The sequence below is a fragment of the Hibiscus syriacus genome, unplaced genomic scaffold (genome assembly GCF_006381635.1).
Source record: "Hibiscus syriacus cultivar Baekdansim isolate YM2019G1 unplaced genomic scaffold, ASM638163v2 tig00110945_pilon, whole genome shotgun sequence".
Lineage (NCBI taxonomy): Eukaryota > Viridiplantae > Streptophyta > Magnoliopsida > Malvales > Malvaceae > Hibiscus > Hibiscus syriacus.
This window is the reverse complement of record NW_024062926.1, coordinates 864,671-888,581: the sequence shown is the minus strand read 5'-3', so window position 1 is coordinate 888,581 and position 23,911 is coordinate 864,671. Positions and strand designations below refer to the sequence as shown.

Here is a 23,911-nt window from a genome sequence, read left to right as displayed (position 1 = left end):
TCCATTAAAGGTTGTTCTGAGTTTTTTACTGCCCTATTGTAGAGTGATTATAGTGTCAAAGAGAACATACTTGTTCTGGTTGATACTTGGCAAGAAAATTTTGGAGGGGCAAGGGCTATATATCCACACTATTTTGTTGCATACCAAGAGTTACTGGTACGTTCGGTTTAGGCCAAGTTTTAGAAAAGGTCCCTATAATACGTGTTTTTGGTAATTAATTTAGTCTTTTTATTATAATTTCATCATTTTCAGCTCTTCTACTTTTCGAACCATGTCAGCAGTAATTCTACATAGCATGACTTTTCTCTTCATTTTCCTCTGTGGTAAACTGGTTTATAATTTCAGCGAGCTGGAGCAATATTCCCCCAGAGAACTGAGAGGCCTCAAACTCAACCTGCAAATCCCCAAAATATACGAAACTCCGATCAGCAAGACGTGGATGACCCTTCTGAAGAGGCTGAGTTCCCAACCCTGAGGTATTTTTGTTGCATCTCAGTTGTTTGAGTCGTAAAAGCCTAAGTTACTCGGATTCGGATGTGACATATTTCGTTAGACATTTATGAGTTTTTCCATATATTTGGAGGATTTTTTTTTTATCTTGAATGATGCAGCTAGTCTTTTAATTGGAGTTTCATTTATTAGCTTGACAGAAATTCAGAATGCTCGGAGTATCATGAATGTCCGTGCTGATATGCTAAACGCGTTACATCCTACAAACAAGGAGGTATGTGCTTAAAAATTGAAAATCGAGAGAAGGACAAATCCGGTAACTTTTCTATGGAGCTAAGCAGGAAGTCATTATTGACTTGGTGGAGCAGTGCCGCACCAACAAACAAAGAGTCGTTCACATCGTTAATTCAATTTCGTAAGGATGATCTTTTTTCTTTTACTATAACTTCCTAGTGCCCACGGTTCATTTTTACAAGTCGATTACTCAATTTTTTCATCTGTTTTCATGTCGATTACGGTTGGTGTTGCATGAAATAATATATATGTAAAACATATATCACTTTTAAAACTCTGTATCTTGTAGGGATGAATCACTCCTATGCCAAGGTTTAGAACTGAATGATGATTTGCAGCGCGTACTAGCCAAGCATCAAGCAATAGTTTCAGGAAATTCTTCTCTTGCAGACAAAAATAAGCCTGAGCCTGTTAGAGGAACCGGGAATGCTAGTGATCCTCTAATTGATACTGGTGATATCAGCAAGCAGTTTAATGAGAGGTAACACTTTTTTGAACAGAATGCAGGGAATTAGTGATTAAAAAATTTGTGTTTCGTGGTGTGCTAATCATGTTCTTATTTCTGGTGTCTCGAACTTTGACTAACCAGATTTCTTCGTAGATCCATCTCCGGCGCTGCTGCAAGTTATCAACCAGGTAATACCGCTCCAGCAGCAGCGAGTCCCGAAGTAGACTTGCTTAGTTGCGATGACTTCAATTCACCAGAGGCAGATAATTCACTGGCCATTGTTCCTTCTGGAGAACCACATCAAACAAGTCCTGCACCAGAGCAGATAGCCATTGTTCCGTTTATGTTATCCGATGGTAACAACACCTATGGTTCCTCTTACACACAAGGTTTCGCTGGACAAACCAATCCTTGGACTCCTCCGTTTCAGCACCAGCAGAACTTCCATGGGAACATGGGTCCTTCCTGGAATAATCAGCTGGATCAGCAGCAGCAGCTGTCCCTTTCACCTGTCTATGGTTTGTTTCTGTTTACGTTAAGCTTTTTATGCATATAGATTGATCCTACTTCTGGCGCAGAGTGCTGACACAGACGCATAATTTGATCACAATATGTCGCGTTGTTAACACCGTTAGTATCATCAGTCAAATTTTACCCTCAATAAAACTCATGCAAATTCGTACTAACTTTAGAAGGAAATTATTATAAATTCAGTAAACAAACCTGATAGTAAGCAACTCTTGACAGAAAATACTAACATCAGTATGGTCTTTTCTCTTATCAAATTCATGTGGTGATGTTCTAGGCTCCTTTGGCAGGCTGAATGCTATATATTCTTGATATACTACATTAAAACCGATGACACTTACTTTTTCCATGTTGAGAAGGTCACCAGACCGGTGGCGTACTAACACTACCACTGCCACCCTGGGAAACACAACCAGCAGGCTCTAGTCCAGTTCCAGGTGCTCAGTATCCCCAGCCAATGGTAGGCATGCACATCCAGCCGATCACAACCGGTAATTTCTCCACAATCGATAATAACCGGACGATGCAGGGAAATCAGTTTGCTAGTTTTCACCCCCAACAAAGCCAAGGAGTTCAGTATATTGGCATTGTTCAACATCAAATGGCTCCTTATAATCAACAAGCTCAACAAATGTATGGAAAACCACAAATGGGAGCATCATCAGGGTATGTCCAGCGGCAGTATCTTGATCAGCAAATGCATAGGCTACCCATTAGAGATGGCAATGGCTTAAACAACTCTTCTTCATACCAGGTTCCAAGTTCCTCTTATGCTCCACCAAGCAAGCCATCGGAACCAGAAGATAAGATGTTTGGAAACCTTGTTAATATAGCAACAGTTAAACCAACAACAAATAATCCTGGAACACCTGGTACCATGTGAACCCCTGAATTTCTTTCAATACTCGGATAAGTTAATTTGAGATTGTTATTCAGGTTTGTAATGATTGATTCGTATCGAAACTGTTGATATAGTTGTAACTCGTAACTTCAAAAATATATTATTTTTCGGAATTTCTATTTGCTTTGTGTTTGATTGAGACATTCTTCCATCATTTTTTCACTCCCAGAGTATCTGTTAAAACTGCATCGGATCTGGTAATTTCAGACATGATCCAAAAACAATATAATAACTATGGCATGAAACGATGAACATGAACTTACCGTATTTAATACATGTATCGTATAAATTTGTAATGTTAGTGCATTAATCGTAGCTACCAAACAGTCAGATTACAGCTTGTTATTAAATTGTACTTCTTTCTTTGTTCAGTAAGGAGGGTATTAAATGTTTGTCATCAAAAGTGACAAATCGAGATCAAATAGATGATAACGTGACTGCCATGAACCTGAAACTACAAAATTTCCATCTAAACATGTAAAACAAAGATCATCGATGCTAATCACAAGAGAAGCAGAACTGGAACAACAAGCCATAGGCCTTAACAATAAACTGTGTTAAACTAATTTTCGGAGAAATGAAACATATCTGTCAATTCATGTCTGACTGGTTTCTCATTGATCAACACTTCCAGAATTCATCATGTATCATAACAAACAATGAGAAAATTATTATGAAGTAACCCTTACAGATTTCAAGTACGGAATGAAACAACACTCCATTTTGCCAAGAAAAATAACGATCACGGACCAGGGGTGCTGTTATAAAGGCATGCAGATACCTGCAACATTGAAAAACATGAATTAGAAAAAAAAAATGATATGTTACCGTAACTGATCAATGATCACTATGCTCAAATTGAAAACACACGAAATAACAGCATGAACAAGATATTCATCGGTTTTAACATTATTCAATCAATTTATCATCACTATAAACAGCAGTACTTTATCAAGCATACAAAATGCAGGCCTTTCACAAAATAAACTATCACCATGCATGTCTTTACTGGTGAATGCTGGAGGGCATCACAAATGCATGCTATAAGCTATGCTCAATAGAGGAACATCTGACATTTAAATGTATGCAGAAAACTTCTAAATCGTAAAATATACAATTCTCAATCACAAAGTCAGGGATTTTGCATTGGGGTCAAGATAAAAGGAGCTTCGAGTAGAGAAGGGAAGCCAATGCCCTTACCAACCTCCCACAGATTCGGCCCATCATCTCACAAACAGTGACTAACAATAAGCCGAAAGGATTATATGAAACAGTATGACATAATTCACCAATTGATCAACGATTCTTACAATAAAGACATTTTCCCCCTAAAAATCCAATTATGTGGCGTAATACGGATTAACCACAATGGCGTAGCTATTTCACACAATCATTTCTTCACAATCACTCCATTTTTTAGTACTAATAAGCTTTAGTGCTATCAATCTAAAAACAATTAATGTTATTCAGAGAGAGAGAGAGAGAGAGAGAGAGAGAGAGAGAGAGAGACCCTGAGGAATCAAACCCCAACTCTGAGATTCCATAGCAAGAAATGATCTGAGGCGAGCTGAAGCAACCGCGCTGTGTAATGGCATCATTGACATTAAGCAACTCAGCTCCATTGGTAATCTAAATTAAGGGGAAAATGAAAAACTTTAAAATTGTTAATTTGGAGACCAGCAAAATTAATAGTTTAGAAATTCAAAAGTTTTACTTTATGAAAAAGCTCACCTTGAAATCCCAGAAATGCGATTCACTGAAGAAGAAACCTGAAACTGAGAGCTCGATTTCAATGGGGAAACCGTGGGTAACACTGATTTGTTGCTTTGAAGCTTTAAAGGAAGGGACTTTAACCGAGCCGATGATAATCTCGAGATAATAGTCGAACCAGCCATCTAAAACTATCTTCCTCTTCTTCTCCTTTTACCTTCTGGAGTCTGGATCCTAAGTTGCTGTTACAGAGGTTTAAACTTTTGTAATTTCTAGGGTTTATGCCACATTTTTCATGTTTGGATACGCTTCTTAAATCATCTTAAGTCAGTCTTATCGTATTCGGATCGGGTCAAGGGTCATGACAAATTTCAAGTTTCAACCAGTTAATGTACGTGGTCATCATTTAATCTAAGTCATATTTAAATTATATTTAAAATTGAATGACGAATACGAATCGAAGTTTTAGATTCGAGCAATTGAAATATTAAAGTGTGAGAGATATTGTCTTGTATTTATCTTAAATTAGTAAAAAAATTAATGACTAAATTGATAATTATTCTAATAAAAGGGATTTAATTGATACAATTTTAATAATTTAAAATTTTATTTGAAATATTTTAAAATTTAGATGTTAATTTAAAATATGATAAATTAAGAACGTTTTGTATAATTAACTTAAAATGTAGATTACAAAACACAAAATAAATTATTTATAATTTTTTTCTTTTCATCATCATCGATCAAATAAATTTTATTTTATTTTTATTAGTTAATATTTCTTAAATTTTACCAATATTATTAGTTTTCTTTTAATATTTATGTGATTAATATGATAGTGATTCGTTAAAGATTCATTTGAAATGTTTTGAAGTTGAAAGATTAATATATAAAATAAACAAGAGTTTGGGATCGTTCTATCCAATTAAGCCAAAAATAAAATAGATCGCTGAGCAAAGAATCAGAGGTGCATTCACTTTTCAACCTCATCAATATAAAGAAGGCGACCAAAGAAGCTTTATTTTCTCTCTTCCCAGGTAACCTCTTTCAGGTTCGGTTCTAATAAGCTCTCTTTTTTTCTTCTTTTAATTATCAATATTAATTATTTTTTTATTAATTTCATTAATATATATCTTATTTGATTTGATCTCTAAAAAACAATTGGTAATTAATCATTTTCTCTGTTTGCAATCTGCAAATACTACACACTTAATTTTTGGTGTAAAATCGTATCAAATTACTTGTTTCCTTTCAATTTTGCAGCTATTTACGAATATTGAATCTTTTTTTTTAGGTGTCTTTGAATTTCCAGCAAGAAACGAAGTATGCAGGTTAGCTGGTATTTACGTAGATTGCTTGGGTTTTTTTCTTGGTTTAATTATGTTTTTTGTGTGTGTATTAGATCAAATAAATGGTGATTACCTTAGAATTTAGTGTGGGTTGTTGTGAAAATCAATTCTTTCTTTGATTAATATGTTGAAATCTTTATGTGAAGGCATCAAGAGCAAGGTTGTTTAAGGAATATAAAGAGGTCCAGCGAGAGAAGGTGGCCGATCCCGATATTCAACTAGTTTGTGATGATTCTAACATCTTTAAGTGGACTGCTCTTATCAAGGTTGGTTCACACAAAGTGAAAGGGAGGAAGAAAGAAATATGGTTTGGACATTTTTGTTCTTTGGATTTTTTCTTGAATTATATGACCCTTTTTTATATAGGGACCATCTGAGACACCGTATGAAGGTGGAGTGTTCCAGCTTGTTTTTTCCGTTCCGGAGCAGTACCCTTTGCAACCTCCTCAAGTGCGATTCCTGACAAAAATATTTCATCCCAATGTGCATTTCAAGGTATGCTTTATGTGGCTTGATTGCGTTGTATGCTTTACTTGAATGGCACATCATAAAATCAAAGGAAAGGAAGATGTAAGATTGTGTGCTGATATCTTACTAAGCTTTGTTGATCTCCCATTCCATTTGTTGAACTGGGACGAGTGGTGATTTCATTTGGCAGCCACGACTGCCAAACCAAAGATCTTAATGGAGAAGCAGTACTTATTCACCATTGAACATGTATTAGTTTCTTTGTTATTATGCATAAATGAATGCAGTGCTTACTTTTTAAATACATCATGTAACATTCAAGGTTGCCAATTCATCTAGACGGGAGAAAACATGCGGAGAAATTTACGTGAACCCTTTATGCCAAAATATTGCATAGGACTAACAAATTGTTTCAGGTAGTAAACTTAATCTTTTCCAAGTTGATGCAAACCCTTCTGTCTATGAACTTCACTTTAATTACCAGCAAGAGATAGGCAGGAGAAATTGGATCATAATGTCAGAAGTTGACTATAAAATTAAAAATCTGTAACTTTACAATCGTCTATATAATACTCTCCCCTAGATCATGTTTTAGTGATGGAGAAAGCTAGAGTTGGGCTGTTAGTTCTGTTGCCAAGCATGTATTGTAGGATTACATGTTGTTCGATTGAGAATTTTGTCTCTATTTGTCATTACTTTCTTGTACAGACAGGAGAGATTTGCCTTGATATATTGAAGAATGCTTGGAGTCCTGCATGGACACTTCAGTCTGTTTGTAGGGCTATAATAGCTTTGATGGCTCATCCTGAACCTGATAGCCCGCTTAATTGTGATTCTGGTAAGTTGGTCCAATTAGTGCCTTTTTTTTTCTGATGTTTCATTACAAAGTTATTTGGAATGTTAGATGATTATATTAAACCTAAACTTGATAAATAAGTTCTTTTACTCGTTTTTAGCAGTGGTCTATGTACATTACCGTCCATTGAGAAACAAACATCTCTCTGATAGAATAGGTATCAAAAAGGCCGTTTTAGCGAAACAGTGTGGCCATGTGAAATGAGAAAATTAAAAATGAATTGCATAGCATATAAAATTTTCTCGAGAGTAAATCAGAATTGAAGATGTCTCCTGTGCCAACTCCCCATAGTCTCTTTTCTTTTTCCTGCTCCATTGCTGTCCCCATTTCTTTGAGCTTTGATATATTGGCACCCATACAGTACTCGGATCTGCTTTTTTTTTTGATATTATCCTTAACAGACGGCCCTTCCTACTTGTTGGCAGGCAATCTTTTAAGGTCTGGTGATATCAGAGGATTCCAGTCTATGGCACGAATGTACACCAGACACGCAGCCATGCCCAAAAAAGGGTGAAGTCATGATGCTATAAACCATCTTTAAACATCGTTGTACAAGTTCAAGAATATCTCCATCCAAAAATATTAGTTTCAGCTATAACTTATCTTACGTTCAGTTTCTTTCTCAAGCAATATATGTTTGTATGAACAAGATTTTAGACGAAAGAAAGAGACTGCATTCACCAACAATGACTAGTCTTTTGTCGGTAGGTACATCCAATTAAATAAGAGTTTCAGCAAAGCGGTTAAAGAACACTTATTCCTAAAATCCTAAATTTTGAAAATCCAGAGTTCGTTCATCACCTAAATCAATTTAAGATTTTCACCATAATTTAGATCCGTTTATAAAAACATGATTGTAGCATTGAATGAGACATCGCTGTAAATATTAATTACATACAACAGTCTCTTCTCATCGATTTCTCAACCATAGGTTGAGGGGAACATAGAGAAAATACAACAAATTCTACAAACGGAAGAAGAATGTTTTGCTATTATTTTTATGAATCATAACTACATCAAGAGATTGTCCCTGAGATCATCAAATCATTCATAAAGAAAGCACACATATTACGAAATACATTCCCATGCTGTACCCGAGCTGAATGAAACTATTATTTGAGGAACTGATCAAACCAATCACTGGCTTCTTTCACCATTAATGGTGCCATCTTGTGCCCTATGCCAGGTTGCGCGACGACCTGCTGATACTGGCCGGTCAGGATGTAAAACATATATATACACACACAATATAAAAGCAGCAAAACTTCGGCGGTGGTGAGACATTCCCTCCGTCCTAATTATATTCATTATTATTGACTTTCTAAAAGTCAATTTTTAAATTTTGACTATAATTATTTTAAATATTTTAAGGAAAAAATAAAATATATGTTTAAAAGCGGCTTGATTTAAAAATTTTAAAATACAGATTTTCATATTTTATCAATAATAATTTTTTTAAATAATAATGAGTCATAATAAAATATAAATAATAAATGAGACAGTTAAAAAAATCAAAAATAAATCAACATTTTAAAATAAAAATTTTCATATTTTTATCAATAATAAAATTTTAAATAATATTGAGTCATAATAACATATAAATAATAAATGAGACAAAGTTAAAAAAAATAATAAAAACTGAATCAACAATGAACAGATTAACATGCCCTTGTAAATTAGATTAACATGCATTACAATATGGCAAGCATGAATATAGAACATGCACATGCACCCGTCACACCAATGCTTAATGCACACGTGATATTTATATTCCGGCTAGACTTGTAAATTAGATGGTCAGATTAGTAATAGTCAAATCAGAACCGAACTCAACGGATTCTGATGCAACCGATCAGAGATGATATATATTTTTAAAAACTCAGGTTTAGGATAGATTTTGTAAAAGAGAGAATTAAGGTCAAGGTTGGGATAGAGCTGGATTTAGCGTAAAACCAACCTGACCTGATATTTATTAATATAATATCCTATATATATTTAGGGACAATTACAATAGTATCATATATCTATATTTTTTTAAATTATCTATCAATCTTACCAAATATAAATGAAAAAAAAATTATTCCTATTAGGACAGGACATATTTATACCCAAAATTCAAGGTGGTTGGGACAAGCCGGGATCGGATGAAAGTTTTTTAATTTTCTAGTCAAAATCATGACAACCGAAAAAACCAACTCATCTTATCCCGTGCCCATATGATTAAACCAGATTGATCGTGTCAGTTTCGGGTCTAATTCTGCACTAGTTGTCTAGCACATAAGTTCCACCAGTTTTCTCTTTTGTATCTTCAGGGGTTTCCCATGCCAAAGTTGGCTACTTGAACTTGTCAATAAGAGAACCTTATTGACAAACATTGGTAGAGGGATTTCGATGATTTTATAATTATTCAGAAGTGATCCCTTACCTTAAACTTGTCTGCACAATGGGCCTCTCCATAAGCCTTGCATGCCCTTGTCTTGGGAATTTCTAGGCCATCAAGAGGACAACGGGGATCTTCGGCTCCTAAATACAGTTAAAGCCAATAGAAAAGGGTATTAACATACATGGGAAGTTCCAAAACAATTAAATTCCAGAGAAATACAAAAAAAGAAGCACGGTACCATTTACAATCAGAAAAGGGCGCGGTGCGATGGCCGAGACAGTGTTAGGTGCATCAAACTGAGAAGCTAGACCAGGAGCAATCCTATCCCAGACCTGGTCAGATAAGTAGAACCATAAATCGAGATTAACATCAGGTGATATAATAAAAGCACCCCTAATTCAGTTGTGTGTGCATGCGTAAGCATGTCTTTCTCTCCACTTTTATAAAGTAGGTAAATAGAAAGTTACATGGCATATATACGTCAAACATGAGCAGGTAGAAACATAACTAACCTTCTCCACCACTTCTTTATCGATTTCTTTCTTGCCTAAATCAGTACTTGCGGCTGCAACAAAATTATTTAAGAACATCAGAGAAACCAAAGCCAAAATACTTTCTACTAGAAATGAAGCCAGAGAAGGCAACTAGTTTCAGTTAAGTGATACAAATTTATCATAGTTGTATGAATAACTTAGCCATTTCTCTGTGTGCTATACTGGCATCAACTTCAGAACGTCTAGTTGAAGTAGAGGTTAGTAAGCTTGAAATCTATTGATTTTAAGTACGTATATAGATTTAAGATCAACTTCATGCGGACTCTTGGTTTGGATAAAAGATAACCGTCCCTGAATGAACATAAATTGGTAAAACCAAACATTATTAAAAGTTTTTTCCAAGAATCCTGGCACCAGTTACCTTCAAATACAGCCTTTATACTGTCAACTCGAGCCTGCCACTTGTCATTGTCTATTGCCCATCGAAATCCCTACAAATAAATAACATGGTATATTCTAATAACTTTAAAAGTAAATTTATTAATGCTTATATGAATTACAAATTTTCAGTTTACCTGAACGCCAATTATTGGGGCTGCCACCGCATAGCGGGTGTCAGCAAAAGCAGCAAACCATGCATGCATTCCTGCATTTAATGATATTCACATAAACTCAACACGAAGCAGTGAGCAGTTATTTAGTATTTCAGTCCCTTCAAATCTCAGTCAACAAACCTCCAAGTGATTCGCCGGTAATTCCAATCTTAGTAGGATCTATATCATCTCTCTGACTTAAATAATCTGCAAGTTTTATCATATCCCAGACCTAAAAGATAGAAAACTTAAATGAATTGAAATGCTAAAAAAATAACACCAAAATAGTTTAAGGCTAAAATCTCAGAAAAGCTTAAATTAGCATCTCCTTTAAGCCAAAGACTATAAGTATATAATGGAAATTAAACAGCAGATCAATAGTTTGCTCAACTCCCGACTAGTCAGGAATTTCCTCTAAATTTTATCGTACTTTTTTACCTTCGACAATTCTTTGAATATAATAGAAACAAAACATATAAAAGTATAGATAAATCAACAGGATCTGAAGGGATTACCGTATCAAATATGAATGGCATCGTATCCCCGTTTCTCCATGATGATACCAGAGCCTACACAGAGACAGTCAAATGACATTAGAATATCTTCTGAATGGTTTATATCTAGAAACTATAAACAAAATTAAAAAAAAATAAAAATAAAATAAGGGTTTCTTAGAACTTTCCATTGGCACCAATTACTCTTGCGATAGAATTACGGTAAGTTAATCTCCCGGTACATTTTATCAAATCATACAATTAAACAAAACAACCCAGATTAAAGAAATATAGAAGGTAGAGACAATTCAATTACATCTTTGTAAGTTGTTAGGCTGCTGGCACGTTCACCATGGTAGCGGGAATCAACACCGATGGCTACATATCCCCGTGAAGCATAAGCCTAAAAAATGAAAATAAGACTTAGTCTGGCAAAATTATAGATGATAAAAGGAGAAATTGACAAATTCAAAGCCTTGTTACCTCAAGCAATGGACGTAACCACTCTTTGCACTTATGAGTACTATGCAGAAATACAACAGCAGGTCTCTTTTCTTGATTATTTTCTTTCATACTTAAAATTAATAGGGGCAATTTTCCTTGATCCCCAGCCTATAAATGACCAAGATATACCAAGTTTTAATTTTTCAAGAGCAAATATACATATATGTATATACACAAAATGGTAATTGAATTAGCTTGTATTAATGCTTCTTTATTGCCCTAATTAATTTACCTCAGTCTGGAGATAAAGATTTTCCTCTTTAAGCATTTCCTTAAGGTTTTCAATGTTGGCTTTTGGACAAGACTCCATTTCCTGGTAAATTTGCAAATGAAAATGCAGTTAAAAACAGCTTATTAATCACATAAATTCAAACAAAAAAAATCTTGAAGGAGAATTTTACCTCACTGAAAGTTGGCGGAGTAACATCTTGGAACAACGGCTTAACCACAGGCTTTGCAGGTTCCACAGTCAACGGAACTGATATTAAAAAAAGTAAGTATATTCACAATAGTACAGCTATATAAGCAGAGAAACAAATTGGAAATATATTTCAGACTTACAGAGTAGGTAAGTAATAAGTATCGAATACTTCTATCTATCCGATATATAACGTATGGTTAGATTTTTTCTAAATTTCTCATCATATTTAGAGGATTTTGGATTCACGAATTTTTCAACAAAAACGAAGGTCGAAGAATCAAACGCGAGTACTTAATAAAATGAAGAATCCCAGCTAGATAGTGCGTATATGTAAATTACCTTGAGCATTTCGTCTGGTACGAAGTAATTCAATGAACTGAGATCGGATATTTTCAGGATCGGTAACGGCGCCGTTAGATTCCATTTCAGTTATACTCACTCTGCTTCCGCTGCTGCCGGAGATGGCTGAGTTGACGATTTGGATTTGGTATTTATAGGGGATGATTCTTGGAAGGTGAGGTGGCACGTGTGGAAGACAGCACACGTGTCTCGTGGTTGATAACGTATGTCGTCGAGTTATAGTCTGAGTAAACTGGTGGAGGTGAGAGGCAAAAGCAGCCATTTTTATTTTTAAGTGAAGCAATTGGAGGGGAAAATATATATAGAAAAAAAGGTACGAAAGGTAAAATTGAGTATAATGGACAACGTGAGCATGTGGGAAGGAAGCAACCCTGGTGAAGATCCAAAACGAAAATGTTTTGGATATTTGTACTGTTTGAGGTTTATAGTAATTACAATGTCATTTTTTAAATTTAAATATAAATTCTCACATTATTAAAAATATTTAACATTTGTTGGATCATAAAAGATAATATTGCTTCCATCACTTGTTTATTAAATTATGATTATAAAAGTATAAATCATAAAGAGATTTATTATTATTTTCTGAGATTCCGAATTCAAACATCGTATATATAAGATATAAATGTTCATTCAAATGGTCAAACATCTTTAAACAAATACAATATTGTATTCACCTTAAATTTATGGAAAAATATTATTATAAAATAATTGTATTAGCTCATCATTATTTTGAATATTAATATTAATCCTAATATGATAATTGTATTTAATTTACAAATATTTTCACCAATCCAAAAAATTAATTAAAAATCTGACTCTAATTTGATCCGCCTTAATATAACTTTTAATTTTAATATTTTTGTTAAAATAGAACAATAATCAAATAAAATATTAATTTATTTAATTTAATAAAATAACACTAAAGTAAATTTTAATCTAATACCAATTTTTTTTGTAATTTATATGCTAGTTTTATATAAACTTCTATTAAAATAAAACTAATAATATATAAACCCATACAAATACTATTTTTCATAATTATCTCATAACTTGTCAAATTCTTAAACTCGAATTTAATCCGATCATTTTTAGAAAAGTTCTACTTGATCCAATCCAAAACCCAAATTTCATAATAAAAAATATAGTAATTTAACTCTAACAAATCATATTGGGTCAAGATCCGTCCTGCATATTTAACTGCTTGAGCCTTGAAGGTAAAAGGAAAGGGAAACTTAGGGGAATCATAACCATAAAAATCCAAGCAGAGCTTTGTTTGATTCTTTTTCAAAGGCAATATAACGAGGAACGAAAGTGGAAGGTAACCTCGTTTTTTGTTAACCTGCCAGTTTAGGAAGTTGCTCGGAAACCCCACCCAAACATCAACAAAGTACCTACTCCGATGCACACATATTGTTGTAAAACAACCGATTTATAACAGTTAAAATGGTAAACACCTGACCAATCATGTCGAGATCGGATACACAGTGCCCTCCTGTATAACTAACGTTATTAAGAAATATACAACTTGAGGGTTTTAACTGAGATTTCATTACCCTGTATGTACTAGCATGACATCCCCAAAAATAATCCAAGATAATTACTTTACCTGTTCCTAATGTTCTAAGATGGTAAGGGTCTAAAGTGTCTAGCTATCATGGTTAACTCTTAACAATATTAGAATTTGGACCCAATAACAGATCCAAGAATCAAAAGCAGGGAGATGGTGAAACATAAAGAAAGAATGCTGGTTGATAGTGAGAATTATCTTACTCGCTAATTCGAGCTCTGAATCTCTACATTTTCGCATCTCCATTGGGCAATTAGTGCTTTAAGGGCTGATCTGTATTCAAAGCAGAAGATGCTGAACGGAGAGTCTGACCTGTTTGTACAGGTGCTGGGTTCGGAGACTTTACAATTCCATTAGGATAAGGCTCCTTCACTACTGGATTTCCGGATTTTATGGCACCATTTCCCATGGATTCTTGTCTTGGAGACCTCATTGTCTCTGTAACGTGTATTAGGACAAATCATCATTTAAGAACATTACTTGGAACTAACATCTAATACTTACAATGAGAATCTAAAATCTATGACGGAAAAATCGAATAAATCTAAAGAAGGGATGGAGGGAAGAAAAGTCAAATAGATCTCAATAGGGGATGGAGTGAGAATTGTAATGGAGGCAGAAACTTAACTACTTGGAGAATTTCTGAGAAGGAACCCTCATTGGACTTTGCCCCAAATAAAATTTTCGATATTGGTATCTAGAATTATGAAACCAACCAGCTTACCCTTTATGCTCCCACAAGTAATGAGCTTATTGAGAAAATCACGAAACATTGTTAAAACAAGCCCTTCCTGCTCTGCATAGATCTCTGTGTACTCGTGCCCATTTGATGATTTCTGAGTAATATTTCGAGAATGATTTGTCAATAAATTAGGTGACTTCGCTTCCACAAACATTGTATCTTCTTCATCACACATCAATGCACATGTTCCAGGAGACAAAGGCCTTCCATTTTGCACATCGTTCTCATTTGCTCCAGTGTCACCATTTCTATCTGTGTCTCCCTGGTTCGCACTCTTACAGTCATCAGAAGCAGCGCTCGGGACACTACTAACCTTCAGACTCGTTTCATGCACATGACCAGATGAAACAGTAGTTTGAATAGAGCCTCCCTCTGTTTGTTGATCCTTTTTGCAACTTTTCTCTGGAAATTGTAACTGTCACATTAGTACTGCTAAATGCCATCTTCAACAGAAGTAACAAGTATTTAATTGTGAATTTGTGCAGAAGCCCAAGGTGAATCCAGAATGCTAACGATCTAGATTACAAGATCCGTAGATCATGGAGGGACCAATATATTTGACGAGAAACAGAGTTCAAACCATCCCCTTTTTTTTTTCCTTTCACTTAATGTATGAAACAGGTATTACAAATAGGATGACATTCCTGGAGTCTATAGGAAACAATTTTTATTTGCAAACAGATAGCAGATAAGAGTCTATTACAATGCATATGTCAACCATCAGTATTCCAGAGTCCAGACCGAGTTATTTGTCATACATATAATTTTGAAGTGTAACCAAAGGATCACAAGGCCTTCTAAAAGATTATTGTTCTTCTCACCAACTATATAATATCAAGACATTGTTAGGTCAAGTTTATTTATTGTTTTTCACTTTTTCAGCAATATTTCTATATGATGCCCGTTATGCCATATAAATACCATAAAAGTTGTTCCAATTTCTTTACAAAAGGAGGGCTCTGATTACTATGATGGCTTTCAAAAACCATACTAGGACTAATGACTTCGTACCTTTGGTACCTATCATTTAATGGCATTCCAAGAAAGCAAATGCTCAGTCATTATTTTTCTAATAAATAATTGACTGGTTTCACCTATGCAGGCCTAATGGCAGAATTATTACCTTTATCTACATAGTTGCAATTTTCAAACAAAACATCTAAAATGCAAATAAATAAAACAAGATGTTTTACAGATTCGCTATAATTCTATAGATGATAAAAGCTTCTGTCAAGGGGAACTGTATTGAGAAGATGCAGATTGCAGGAAAATAGTGTTATAAGGATAAATTTTGGAAATGTGTGATAGATTGATAGTACGTACAACACATTCTTCATTGTGGTAAACTCAGCCATATGATTAATTAAAAAGTTGAAAGTGATACTGCAATGAAAAGAAACAAGAACTTCAGGAATTTATGGATAATAATTAGTACCTGCAGCAAGTGCCTTTCCAGCTTCAGATGAAACTACCACCCAAAAGGAGCACAGATCCTTTACATCCTGTGGTTGGAGGATGTTCGCCAATGGTGATCTTAAATAATGTAGGTGACACTATTTAGCTCATAAAAGGGGGAAATGAAACAAAAATGGATGCTTCTGTTAATTACAAGCAGAATAAAATAAACACACTTCCTACTTGTATGTCAATTTTGAAGATCCCAGTGATGCAGTATTAGCAGTGCCAGAGACAGTAGCAGATAATGGAGAAGATGCGGCCAACAGATCTTTTAGATGATTTTCCTGGTTGGAATTAGAGAGATATTAGTATCCAGTTTCCCCTTGAAAGAGGAGAGTAAACATCAAGTCATATTTTGGTTGCATTGTATGATAATTAAAATCTAAAAGCAGCTGAGACAAAATCGAAGTGCTTTTTCTATTCATCTGCAAATACCATCCTTTGTGTCGATGTGTGAAGGTACCACACAAATTATATTATTCTTGGTGAAAGGACCACAAAATCCATCAATGAAATGAGTTCTCATGAAACAATCATGATTACAAAACTTGTGGTGCTTGATAGTAAAGGTGGCTATAAGGTGATCACATAACATAAAAAGGCTAAAAAAGAATGTTTTTCTCTGAAGATTGTACAGATCCTATCAGTGTTTTTGACCAAACAAGATGATTCTTGCATGTAATCACAATTCAAGGAATTACCTGTTGCTGTTGAATAACTTTTTGACCAGATTTATCTTTCACTGCTAGACCAAATACGAGTTCTTCACTTTTTCTTTTCTTGGATGCCAAAGGAATCCCAAACCCAGATGAACCAACAGCACCACTAATGGCTGCATTTGCAGCCTGTTGCATGTAAGCTGAGTTATGATCACCATGAACAAGAGCTTTTCTTTCTTCACTTCCTTTGAAGTTCTTGCAGTCCATGCACTTGCAATTTTCAGAGCATAAAATATTAGCTTGGAAGCACTCACAATACTTCTTGAGACAACTGGATTTCTTGCAGTGACATCCTTTATTGTGCTTTCCGACCATTTGGACATCATGTGCATCATCCTAGATTTGTTTCAAGACGATAAGAAACTTTTAAAAGTCGATAAAATCAATTTTTCATTTTTCTATATAAACAAATATATTGATCTTTTCATATCAACTGATGCAATGACATAATACCATACCTCAAGTAAAAAGAACTAAACCAAAAGAATAATAAAATAGACCCAGGTTAACATTATTCTCAATGTAACCCTCAAAGAAGGAAATTAAAAGGGGAAAATCTCATCACTATTACTTGGTACCACTCATAATGAAACTGCTAGAAGATGCCAGATAACATACCCTGATATCCTGAGGTCTGTGGGGACTGCTTGCAATCTTCGGTCTAAATGCATTTGGATTGCGTTCTAAGGTTGCTCCAACTGCTTCTTTCCTTGCCGCCTCATTTTCCACATTGTTATGGCAATTTACACAATTGCAACCGTTACAATAAATTCCAGAAGTAAAGCACTCACAGTACCTAATAATGACAAAAGATAAAATGCTAAATAGTAACAGATAAATAAATACAAGAAAAAGATATAGACCAAAACCTTGAAGCCACAAGTACAAAATACCTGAAAATACTGGTCCAATTTAGATAAGACAATCCTATTGATAATAGATCAAAAATACATGGTAAATGATAAATCATATAAACCAAATCAGTGTTTTTCAATTGTAATCTAACAAAGATTGTTTCATATTTCCACAAGCAAACCACTAGCAAGAAGAAGGTAATTGATGTGACTAAAAAGTTTTCCTTGAAAAGAACTTCATATATACACCGAGAATAATGGATCATCTACCGCAGACAAACAACAAAAATGGAGTAAGCAAAAGTCAAGCTACAATTTGAATACTAGTACAATGTTTCCTGAAAGTGAAACATTAAGCATTTTGCTTTGTCACCACAGAGATCAACATCACAATACCATGTAGCACTTTGATATGCATGACTTATGGATCAAACGTGTAATTAGAGAGGTGACAAAGAATTCAAATAAATGTTAATGAGCTTACAACTTCAAGCACCGAGAATTTTTGCAATTACACTGCTTTTGTTTCTTTGGAGTTCTATCTTTTGCTTCAGCATGTGCTCGTGGCCTGGACCTCGGGGACTCTTGCTTGCTGCACAAACATATATACACAAAGAGTCAAAAACAACATTATGCAACAACCATATTTCTAGTTGTAAACAATGTTCTCATTATTCAGCTGTCTACATTGTCAAAAATGTCCAGAAATGTCTCTTTAAACAGAAAAGACCAAAAAACCAAACAGATCACATTGATCTTATAAAAATTAGATTCTAAAATTAGAAGGAAAAATATCCACGAAGATGGAATGAATCTGCTTTAGGATAAACCAAAAGCTTATTTAAATTATAAATAGGCTTATTTACAAGATAAATATTATTTTAAGGTATAAAAAGCATGATAATTATTTCTAAAGAGGACATTCATAATCTAGACGGAATTTGAAGATTTCATGAAACAACTACCTCAATTGAAATTTTTGTATCGGAAGCTTCTGAACTGGATGAGGCACCCGTTGCATGAAGGTAACCGGCTGCGAAGGGGGAGGCGGCGGCCGTGCTTGAACTCGTAGCGTTGACGGTGACTGATGTTTTAATTGTTGCAGCGGCTGCGATTGCACCGTTTGCGGCTGTAAACTTAACCGCAATTGCAATTCCTGCGGTTGCTGCTGAGGCTTTGTCGGCAACGCTGTTTTAGATTGCCATTGCGGTTGAGGCTGCGATTGTAAATGCATCGAGTGATCCGGTAACGTCGCACTTCCCGACGCGAGACACCCCACGGTGAAATCTAATTGCCTCGCCAATTTCTTCGGTGTGAAATCCGAAACCGTTTCTCCTTCCCCCATTACTCAATCTTCACAACATAAAAAAACAGTAAATTAAATTGAAATTCAAAATTAATAAAAAAAAAATCGCTGAGCTATGGTTTTTATTCAGTTTACCGTTCAAAGTTCCGTTAAATAAAAAAAATTAAGGTCAAAAGGAAAGCTTTGAAGAGTGAAGAAGCTAAGCCGCCATAAGCATAGAGCTCTGTACTGAATTGTACGGCTTTTCACCTTCGGCCTTTGCTTTGCTTCGCTTCTCTCGAAATATATAAATTTGAAATTTTACAAAAATCGTCGGTTAGATTTGTTTTAGATTGAATCGAACAGGTGAAATTGAATTTTTTGATTGACGGATGAGATTTGGGAGAAGAGTCTATAATTGTTGATAGCCGTTGGATTATGATATGTTTAGGGCCTTTTTTTTCTGGCGAGGTAAAGGAAGTGAGATTTGGCGCTAATGGAGTCCGAAAGCGATTGGATTCTTGTCTTATTGAAGACATGTACGGTTAAGATTATTTTATAGTCTAAAATGGATGGACGATATTCTTCTAAAGCCTTCAAGAAGAAACGCTGTCGCTTTGATGGATATTCTACCCAGTGAAGCAAATAAATTTAAATTTCGGGAGTATAGATATTTCATTTGTTCAATTTGAATTTCTATTTTATCTTTTGAACTTTATAAAAAGTAAAGATAAAAAACAGAACCAGAAAAAAAAGTACAAATAAAAATATATATTGGGTTAATTTAAATTAATCTTAAATTTAAAAACATTCTAATCAAATCCTCACTCTTTTCAAGATTTTAAATTGGTCCTAAACTTCGAAACATTATAAATTTATAATTGAATCTTCAAAGTGTTGATATTACATCAATTACATTATTTGAGTATCAACTATTATTTTCATAGTGATCTTACTAGTTAAAGAATTATTAATATTTTTTGAAGTTTCATGTTGGATCATCATGTAGAGGCGGAACGTAGTTGGGATAGATAGGGGCCATGGCCCCCAAAAATTCAAAAAGTTATAATTTAGATTCTTAAAAAATTTAAAATTTATTTGGCCTCACAAAATTTTTAAAATTTTAGGTTAAGCTTTAATTTTTTTGAATGATCTTAATTAAACCCTTCTCGTAATTTCAAAAAATTCTCATTAAGTCTCTCAAATTTTCAAAAATTTTAATTAGACCCAACTTTTTTGAAGAAAATATAATCTGAACCCTTCAAATTTTTGAAAATTTTAATTTAAACTTCTAATTTTTTTAAGTTCCCCAAACTCTATCATCAAGTTCTGTCAATGTCATCATGTATGCCAGAGATATAAACGTTCAATATTAAATGGTTAAAGGTCTTTGAACATATATTATAATGTACTCAACCCATATTAATAACTAAATTAAAAGGATGTCGTATAATAAACTTTTACAGTATTTCATTTGAATTAAATAATTAATAAATTAGATACCAAAAATTACACCACAATTAAATTATGTCTATCATAATTACGAAGAAAATGTAGGTTACCTCATCTGCATTTAAGCATGTGTGTTTGATTGGATCATGGCCATCATACGTTTAAAGTTTAAAAACATCATTCATTATCCAAATCAAAAGAAAATAATTATTTTATTCTTAAATTAAAAAAATGAATTAGTTTCATGTTAATCTATTGAAATTGAATTCGAAGGTACGTCCGAATTTTGGGATGATTTCAATGAAAATATTAGATCTCATAACTATATTTAAATTAAAAACAAAACAGACTCATTTAATATATTAAATGAGTTTGGATTTTAACATTTAAAGTATAATATAAGATGCATGAACTTATTTATCTCAGTGATTAAAGGAATTATAATAGTAAGTGATTGAGTGTTCATTGTCAAATCGTTAAAAGTATTTAGAACATATACTACTTTGTAAACACCTTAACTTAATAAAAAAAAGTCTAATATGAGAAAATGTCACATATTTTTTTATAGAAAGTTGTTAGTTTTATTAAAAATAGAAAATATACAAAATTACTACGAAGATTTACAAGCATAACCGTAAAATTAAAATATAATTATTACATTTTCCTATTACCATTAGGACAAAAGTTAGCAACCTATATCACATAAAACCAAAGAATGAAAATGTTAAAAAATCTAACAAAATAACTCTAACAAAATAACGAATACCAACAAATCTGACTGCATCGACAAACGAATCACAAAATGGGATGAAACTACTGAAAGACCACCGACAACTCGCAAATCAGAGTTGAACGACGTGAGAAAACTATCTATGAAAACAAAGCGTGTATCCAAATCAATTCGAGAGTCCAAAGCAGGGAAAATCACTTTAATAACAAATAAGTGTAATCTTGATCAGTTGTGGCGATGTCAAATTCAACCCGGAAAAAAAAACGAAAACAACGGTCAAAAAACCGAAAACTATCAAAAGACAGAGATAAACGTGTCACAAAGGCAAAGATAAATGTGTCACAAAGACAAACTTATTTTTATTAAAAAACTAATAAAGAAACAAAGAAAAAAGATAACCAGTGGTCGACAACCAATATCAAAACTAGTGTCGTCGCCCGATTAAACAAAATCAAATAAAAAATATAATTTGATCTATAGAAAATGACACAAATTGTAAAAACAAATGTAGGGAGAGAGGGACTATCGTTTTTTTGATTTCCAATGGAGATTAATTTTTTTCTTTTTTTCACTTGATCAATTTATTGTTGATTTCATTTAAAGGTAAAAAATTCTTACATAATTTATAATATATTATATTATATTATTTATATATAATATAATTTATATCACACAAAAATTAATTTTATAATATATTATGAGAGACCTCTACAAAAACAATTGATAATACACATACTCTGTAAAAATAACTGCTCGAATCCAAAATCTTAAAACAAAAATATTTTATTTTATCACGGTAGTCATTTGATGAATTATATAACCCTTATGTTATATGATACATATATGTTGAGTTAATCGATCGATGGAATTGGCCAAGAGGAGGGTGAATTGACAATTAAAATTTTGGTGGAAGCTTTTGCAGAAAATTGAAAATATTTGCACATCGATTTAGAGTGGTTCGACTTTCTCAACCAAAGTCTAAGCTATCCACACTAAGGATTTTCCAACAAATCCACTAATTTGTTCTTTCTTTTGAGGACAAAGAGTAACCTTACAACTCCCTCAAGAATTATACCCCAAATTCTTGAGCACATTCTTTTTCAAAGAGAAATACACAAATTTACAATCTTACAAGAAAAACCTCACAAGGTAGGTTATTTGCCCAATTGTAGAACAAAGAAAAGAACACTCAAGAATGAATACAATTGAGTAGAAGTAGTGTTCTTGAAAGCAAAATGAATATTGAATGAAAAATAGGCTTGAAGTGCTCAAACAATGAGTTTGATGTTTTCTCTTTGATTCTCTCTTGATTCTAGCTTCTTGTTGCTTCTATGTGTTTCTTCTTGTTGATCAATGGCTTCTAAGCTTGTTTAAATACTCCTTCAATTGATTCTGAACGTTGGGGATGATTAATGGAGTCAATAGAGCCGTTTGAGTGTTAAAACAATTAATAAAATCAGTTGGGAGTGTCAGTGCATCGATGCATTCACAAGGTGCATCAGTGCATCAAGTGTAAAATTCAAATATTTTTACCGTTGGAGCCTTAGTGCATCGGTGCACTAAGAGTGTATCGATGCATAAAGTGCATTCGATGTTTCAAAATAGCAAGCATCGATGCATGTCTTGTGCATCGATGCATCAAATGCATTCGATGTTTTCATAAAACCCTGAGTGCATCGATGCATAAAATGCATTCGATGTTCAATTTATTCAATGGTGCATCGATGTATGGATTGGTGCATCGGTGCATCCCTCTGAAAAATTGATTTTAAGCTTGATTTTGATTCAAAATATTTTGTGAAAATTGTTTCAAAAATATATTAAGTATAAAACACAATTTTACACATTTAGTAAGGTTTTAAATTGATCTTGATAGACTTGGAGTAATAATTTGATATTCGATTAATTGAATCGAATATACTTATAAAAATATTTTGTAAAATCTTAAAATTCATTTAACTTAGTTTGTTATATCGAAAAATCAAAATGTTTTCAACAATCTCCCCATTTTGTTATAACAAAACATTTGTGTAATTTTAAGATTTTGAAAATTAAATTTTGAAATCAAGTTTGAAATTACTCCCCCTTACTCTAACACTTCTCCCCTTTAACACTTTTACACTTCTCCCCCCTTTTTGTTAAATCAAAAAGACTCTAAAATGTTTTAAACAAGGTTTTGAAAAGCATAGCCAATTGATAATAAGTAAATAAGACTAAGCTGCTAAGATCACAATCAAAAGAGAGATTAGCCATTAGTTTCATAATCAATATTCATAATCAAATGTGAAATGGCATAATTGGTCATATATGTCTAATGATGCAAAAATAAGAAAATTCAAACCGAACTAAATAAATATGTATAAGTTCAAAATCCATAAAGCATCAAATAAGTTCAAACATCCAAAATAAACAATCCAGAAACATCAAAATCAATCCAAGTTTTAATTTCAAGAAAACATAACAAGGAAAAATATACTCCTTCGGAGGATCGGGAGGAGGAGGAAATCGTGCTTGCATCTCAAGGGAGAGAGCATCCATACGTGCAAGCATCTGCTGTTGAAACTCCATTTGTTGAGCTTCCAAGGCATCTAAGCGATGATTCACCGCTTCATTGTTAGAAATCAAATGGGATTCGATGGAAGCAAACCGTAAATCAAATGTCTCCAAAAACGAACGAAAATATGGAGGCACTTGATCCTCTTGAGGTACTGGTGCATTATCGGGATCGTCAATGTCTTGAAATAATCCTTGAAGCTCGGGATCATCATCTGCAGCCGGTGCCGGAGGAGAAGGAGGAGCACGAGAAGAGCTAGGAGCAGCTCGTGAAGAATTAGCTCTCGGAGTTTGC

The 23,911-nt window shown here is 33.7% G+C and overlaps 5 protein-coding genes across 6 annotated transcripts in view; 2 read left to right on the top strand and 3 right to left on the bottom strand.

The window, feature by feature from the left end:
- Window positions 1-2,603, top strand: part of LOC120147941 (TOM1-like protein 9) — a 29,326-nt gene extending 26,723 nt beyond the window's left edge. The window contains exons 8-14 of the mRNA XM_039161171.1: window positions 43-156; window positions 346-476; window positions 643-728; window positions 784-865; window positions 1,034-1,225; window positions 1,346-1,710; window positions 2,080-2,603. Of these exons, the coding sequence (XP_039017102.1) occupies window positions 43-156; window positions 346-476; window positions 643-728; window positions 784-865; window positions 1,034-1,225; window positions 1,346-1,710; window positions 2,080-2,603 (1,494 nt within the window). The remainder of the gene's footprint in view (window positions 1-42; window positions 157-345; window positions 477-642; window positions 729-783; window positions 866-1,033; window positions 1,226-1,345; window positions 1,711-2,079) is intronic.
- A 559-nt stretch (window positions 2,604-3,162) lies between these two features.
- LOC120147949 (protein NONRESPONDING TO OXYLIPINS 2, mitochondrial-like) lies at window positions 3,163-4,619 on the bottom strand. The gene is made up of 3 exons (XM_039161175.1): window positions 4,353-4,619; window positions 4,132-4,250; window positions 3,163-3,402 (listed from the first exon to the last, which is right to left on the bottom strand). Exons 1-3 carry the CDS (start codon window positions 4,514-4,516, stop codon window positions 3,383-3,385), a joined length of 303 nt encoding a protein of 100 aa, XP_039017106.1. The 5' UTR covers window positions 4,517-4,619; the 3' UTR covers window positions 3,163-3,382.
- Window positions 4,620-5,347: 728 nt separating this feature from the next.
- Window positions 5,348-7,689, top strand: LOC120148008 (protein PEROXIN-4-like). 2 transcript variants are annotated; one of them, XM_039161210.1, is made up of 6 exons: window positions 5,348-5,382; window positions 5,626-5,662; window positions 5,827-5,946; window positions 6,047-6,175; window positions 6,857-6,986; window positions 7,430-7,689. In XM_039161210.1, the coding sequence occupies exons 2-6, from the start codon at window positions 5,657-5,659 to the stop codon at window positions 7,516-7,518; spliced, it is 474 nt and encodes a 157-aa protein (XP_039017141.1). In that variant the 5' UTR covers window positions 5,348-5,382; window positions 5,626-5,656; the 3' UTR covers window positions 7,519-7,689. The 2 variants fall into 2 exon arrangements, with proteins under 2 accessions (XP_039017141.1, XP_039017140.1); XM_039161209.1 differs by lacking the exon at window positions 5,348-5,382 and having other exon boundaries at window positions 5,563-5,662.
- Window positions 7,690-7,966: 277 nt separating this feature from the next.
- LOC120148007 (putative hydrolase YtaP) lies at window positions 7,967-12,530 on the bottom strand. The gene is made up of 13 exons (XM_039161208.1): window positions 12,233-12,530; window positions 11,874-11,950; window positions 11,705-11,785; window positions 11,452-11,580; window positions 11,285-11,371; window positions 10,990-11,043; window positions 10,616-10,706; window positions 10,457-10,527; window positions 10,303-10,372; window positions 9,900-9,952; window positions 9,626-9,719; window positions 9,430-9,527; window positions 7,967-8,203 (listed from the first exon to the last, which is right to left on the bottom strand). The coding sequence occupies exons 1-13, from the start codon at window positions 12,513-12,515 to the stop codon at window positions 8,117-8,119; spliced, it is 1,275 nt and encodes a 424-aa protein (XP_039017139.1). The 5' UTR covers window positions 12,516-12,530; the 3' UTR covers window positions 7,967-8,116.
- Window positions 12,531-13,591: 1,061 nt separating this feature from the next.
- On the bottom strand, window positions 13,592-19,169 carry LOC120147952 (protein tesmin/TSO1-like CXC 6). The gene is made up of 9 exons (XM_039161177.1): window positions 19,038-19,169; window positions 18,562-18,949; window positions 18,081-18,188; window positions 17,361-17,538; window positions 16,725-17,078; window positions 16,204-16,307; window positions 16,001-16,098; window positions 14,548-14,967; window positions 13,592-14,261 (listed from the first exon to the last, which is right to left on the bottom strand). Exons 2-9 carry the CDS (start codon window positions 18,939-18,941, stop codon window positions 14,077-14,079), a joined length of 1,827 nt encoding a protein of 608 aa, XP_039017108.1. The 5' UTR covers window positions 18,942-18,949; window positions 19,038-19,169; the 3' UTR covers window positions 13,592-14,076.
- Between the last annotated feature and the right edge of the window lie 4,742 nt (window positions 19,170-23,911).

Coding starts and splice junctions, on each gene's coding strand:
- LOC120148007 (XM_039161208.1), bottom strand. CDS start 12,515: ATGGCTGCTTTTGCCTCTCACCTCCACCAGTTTACTCAGACTATAACT. Junction 11,581..11,704: donor ATCTTTATCTCCAGACTGAG/GTAAATTAATTA, acceptor GGTCATTTATAG/GCTGGGGATCAAGGAAAATT. Junction 11,372..11,451: donor GGTTACGTCCATTGCTTGAG/GTAACAAGGCTT, acceptor TTCATTTTTTAG/GCTTATGCTTCACGGGGATA.
- LOC120148008 (XM_039161210.1), top strand. Junction 6,176..6,856: donor ATCCCAATGTGCATTTCAAG/GTATGCTTTATG, acceptor TTTCTTGTACAG/ACAGGAGAGATTTGCCTTGA. Junction 6,987..7,429: donor CCCGCTTAATTGTGATTCTG/GTAAGTTGGTCC, acceptor ACTTGTTGGCAG/GCAATCTTTTAAGGTCTGGT.
- LOC120147949 (XM_039161175.1), bottom strand. CDS start 4,516: ATGGCTGGTTCGACTATTATCTCGAGATTATCATCGGCTCGGTTAAAG. Junction 4,251..4,352: donor CGCATTTCTGGGATTTCAAG/GTGAGCTTTTTC, acceptor CCCTTAATTTAG/ATTACCAATGGAGCTGAGTT. Junction 3,403..4,131: donor TTGGGGTTTGATTCCTCAGG/GTCTCTCTCTCT, acceptor TCAATGTTGCAG/GTATCTGCATGCCTTTATAA.
- LOC120147952 (XM_039161177.1), bottom strand. CDS start 18,941: ATGGGGGAAGGAGAAACGGTTTCGGATTTCACACCGAAGAAATTGGCG. Junction 17,539..18,080: donor AATTCTCGGTGCTTGAAGTT/GTAAGCTCATTA, acceptor TGTCATTATTAG/GTACTGTGAGTGCTTTACTT. Junction 16,308..16,724: donor AAGTTATTCAACAGCAACAG/GTAATTCCTTGA, acceptor AATTCCAACCAG/GAAAATCATCTAAAAGATCT.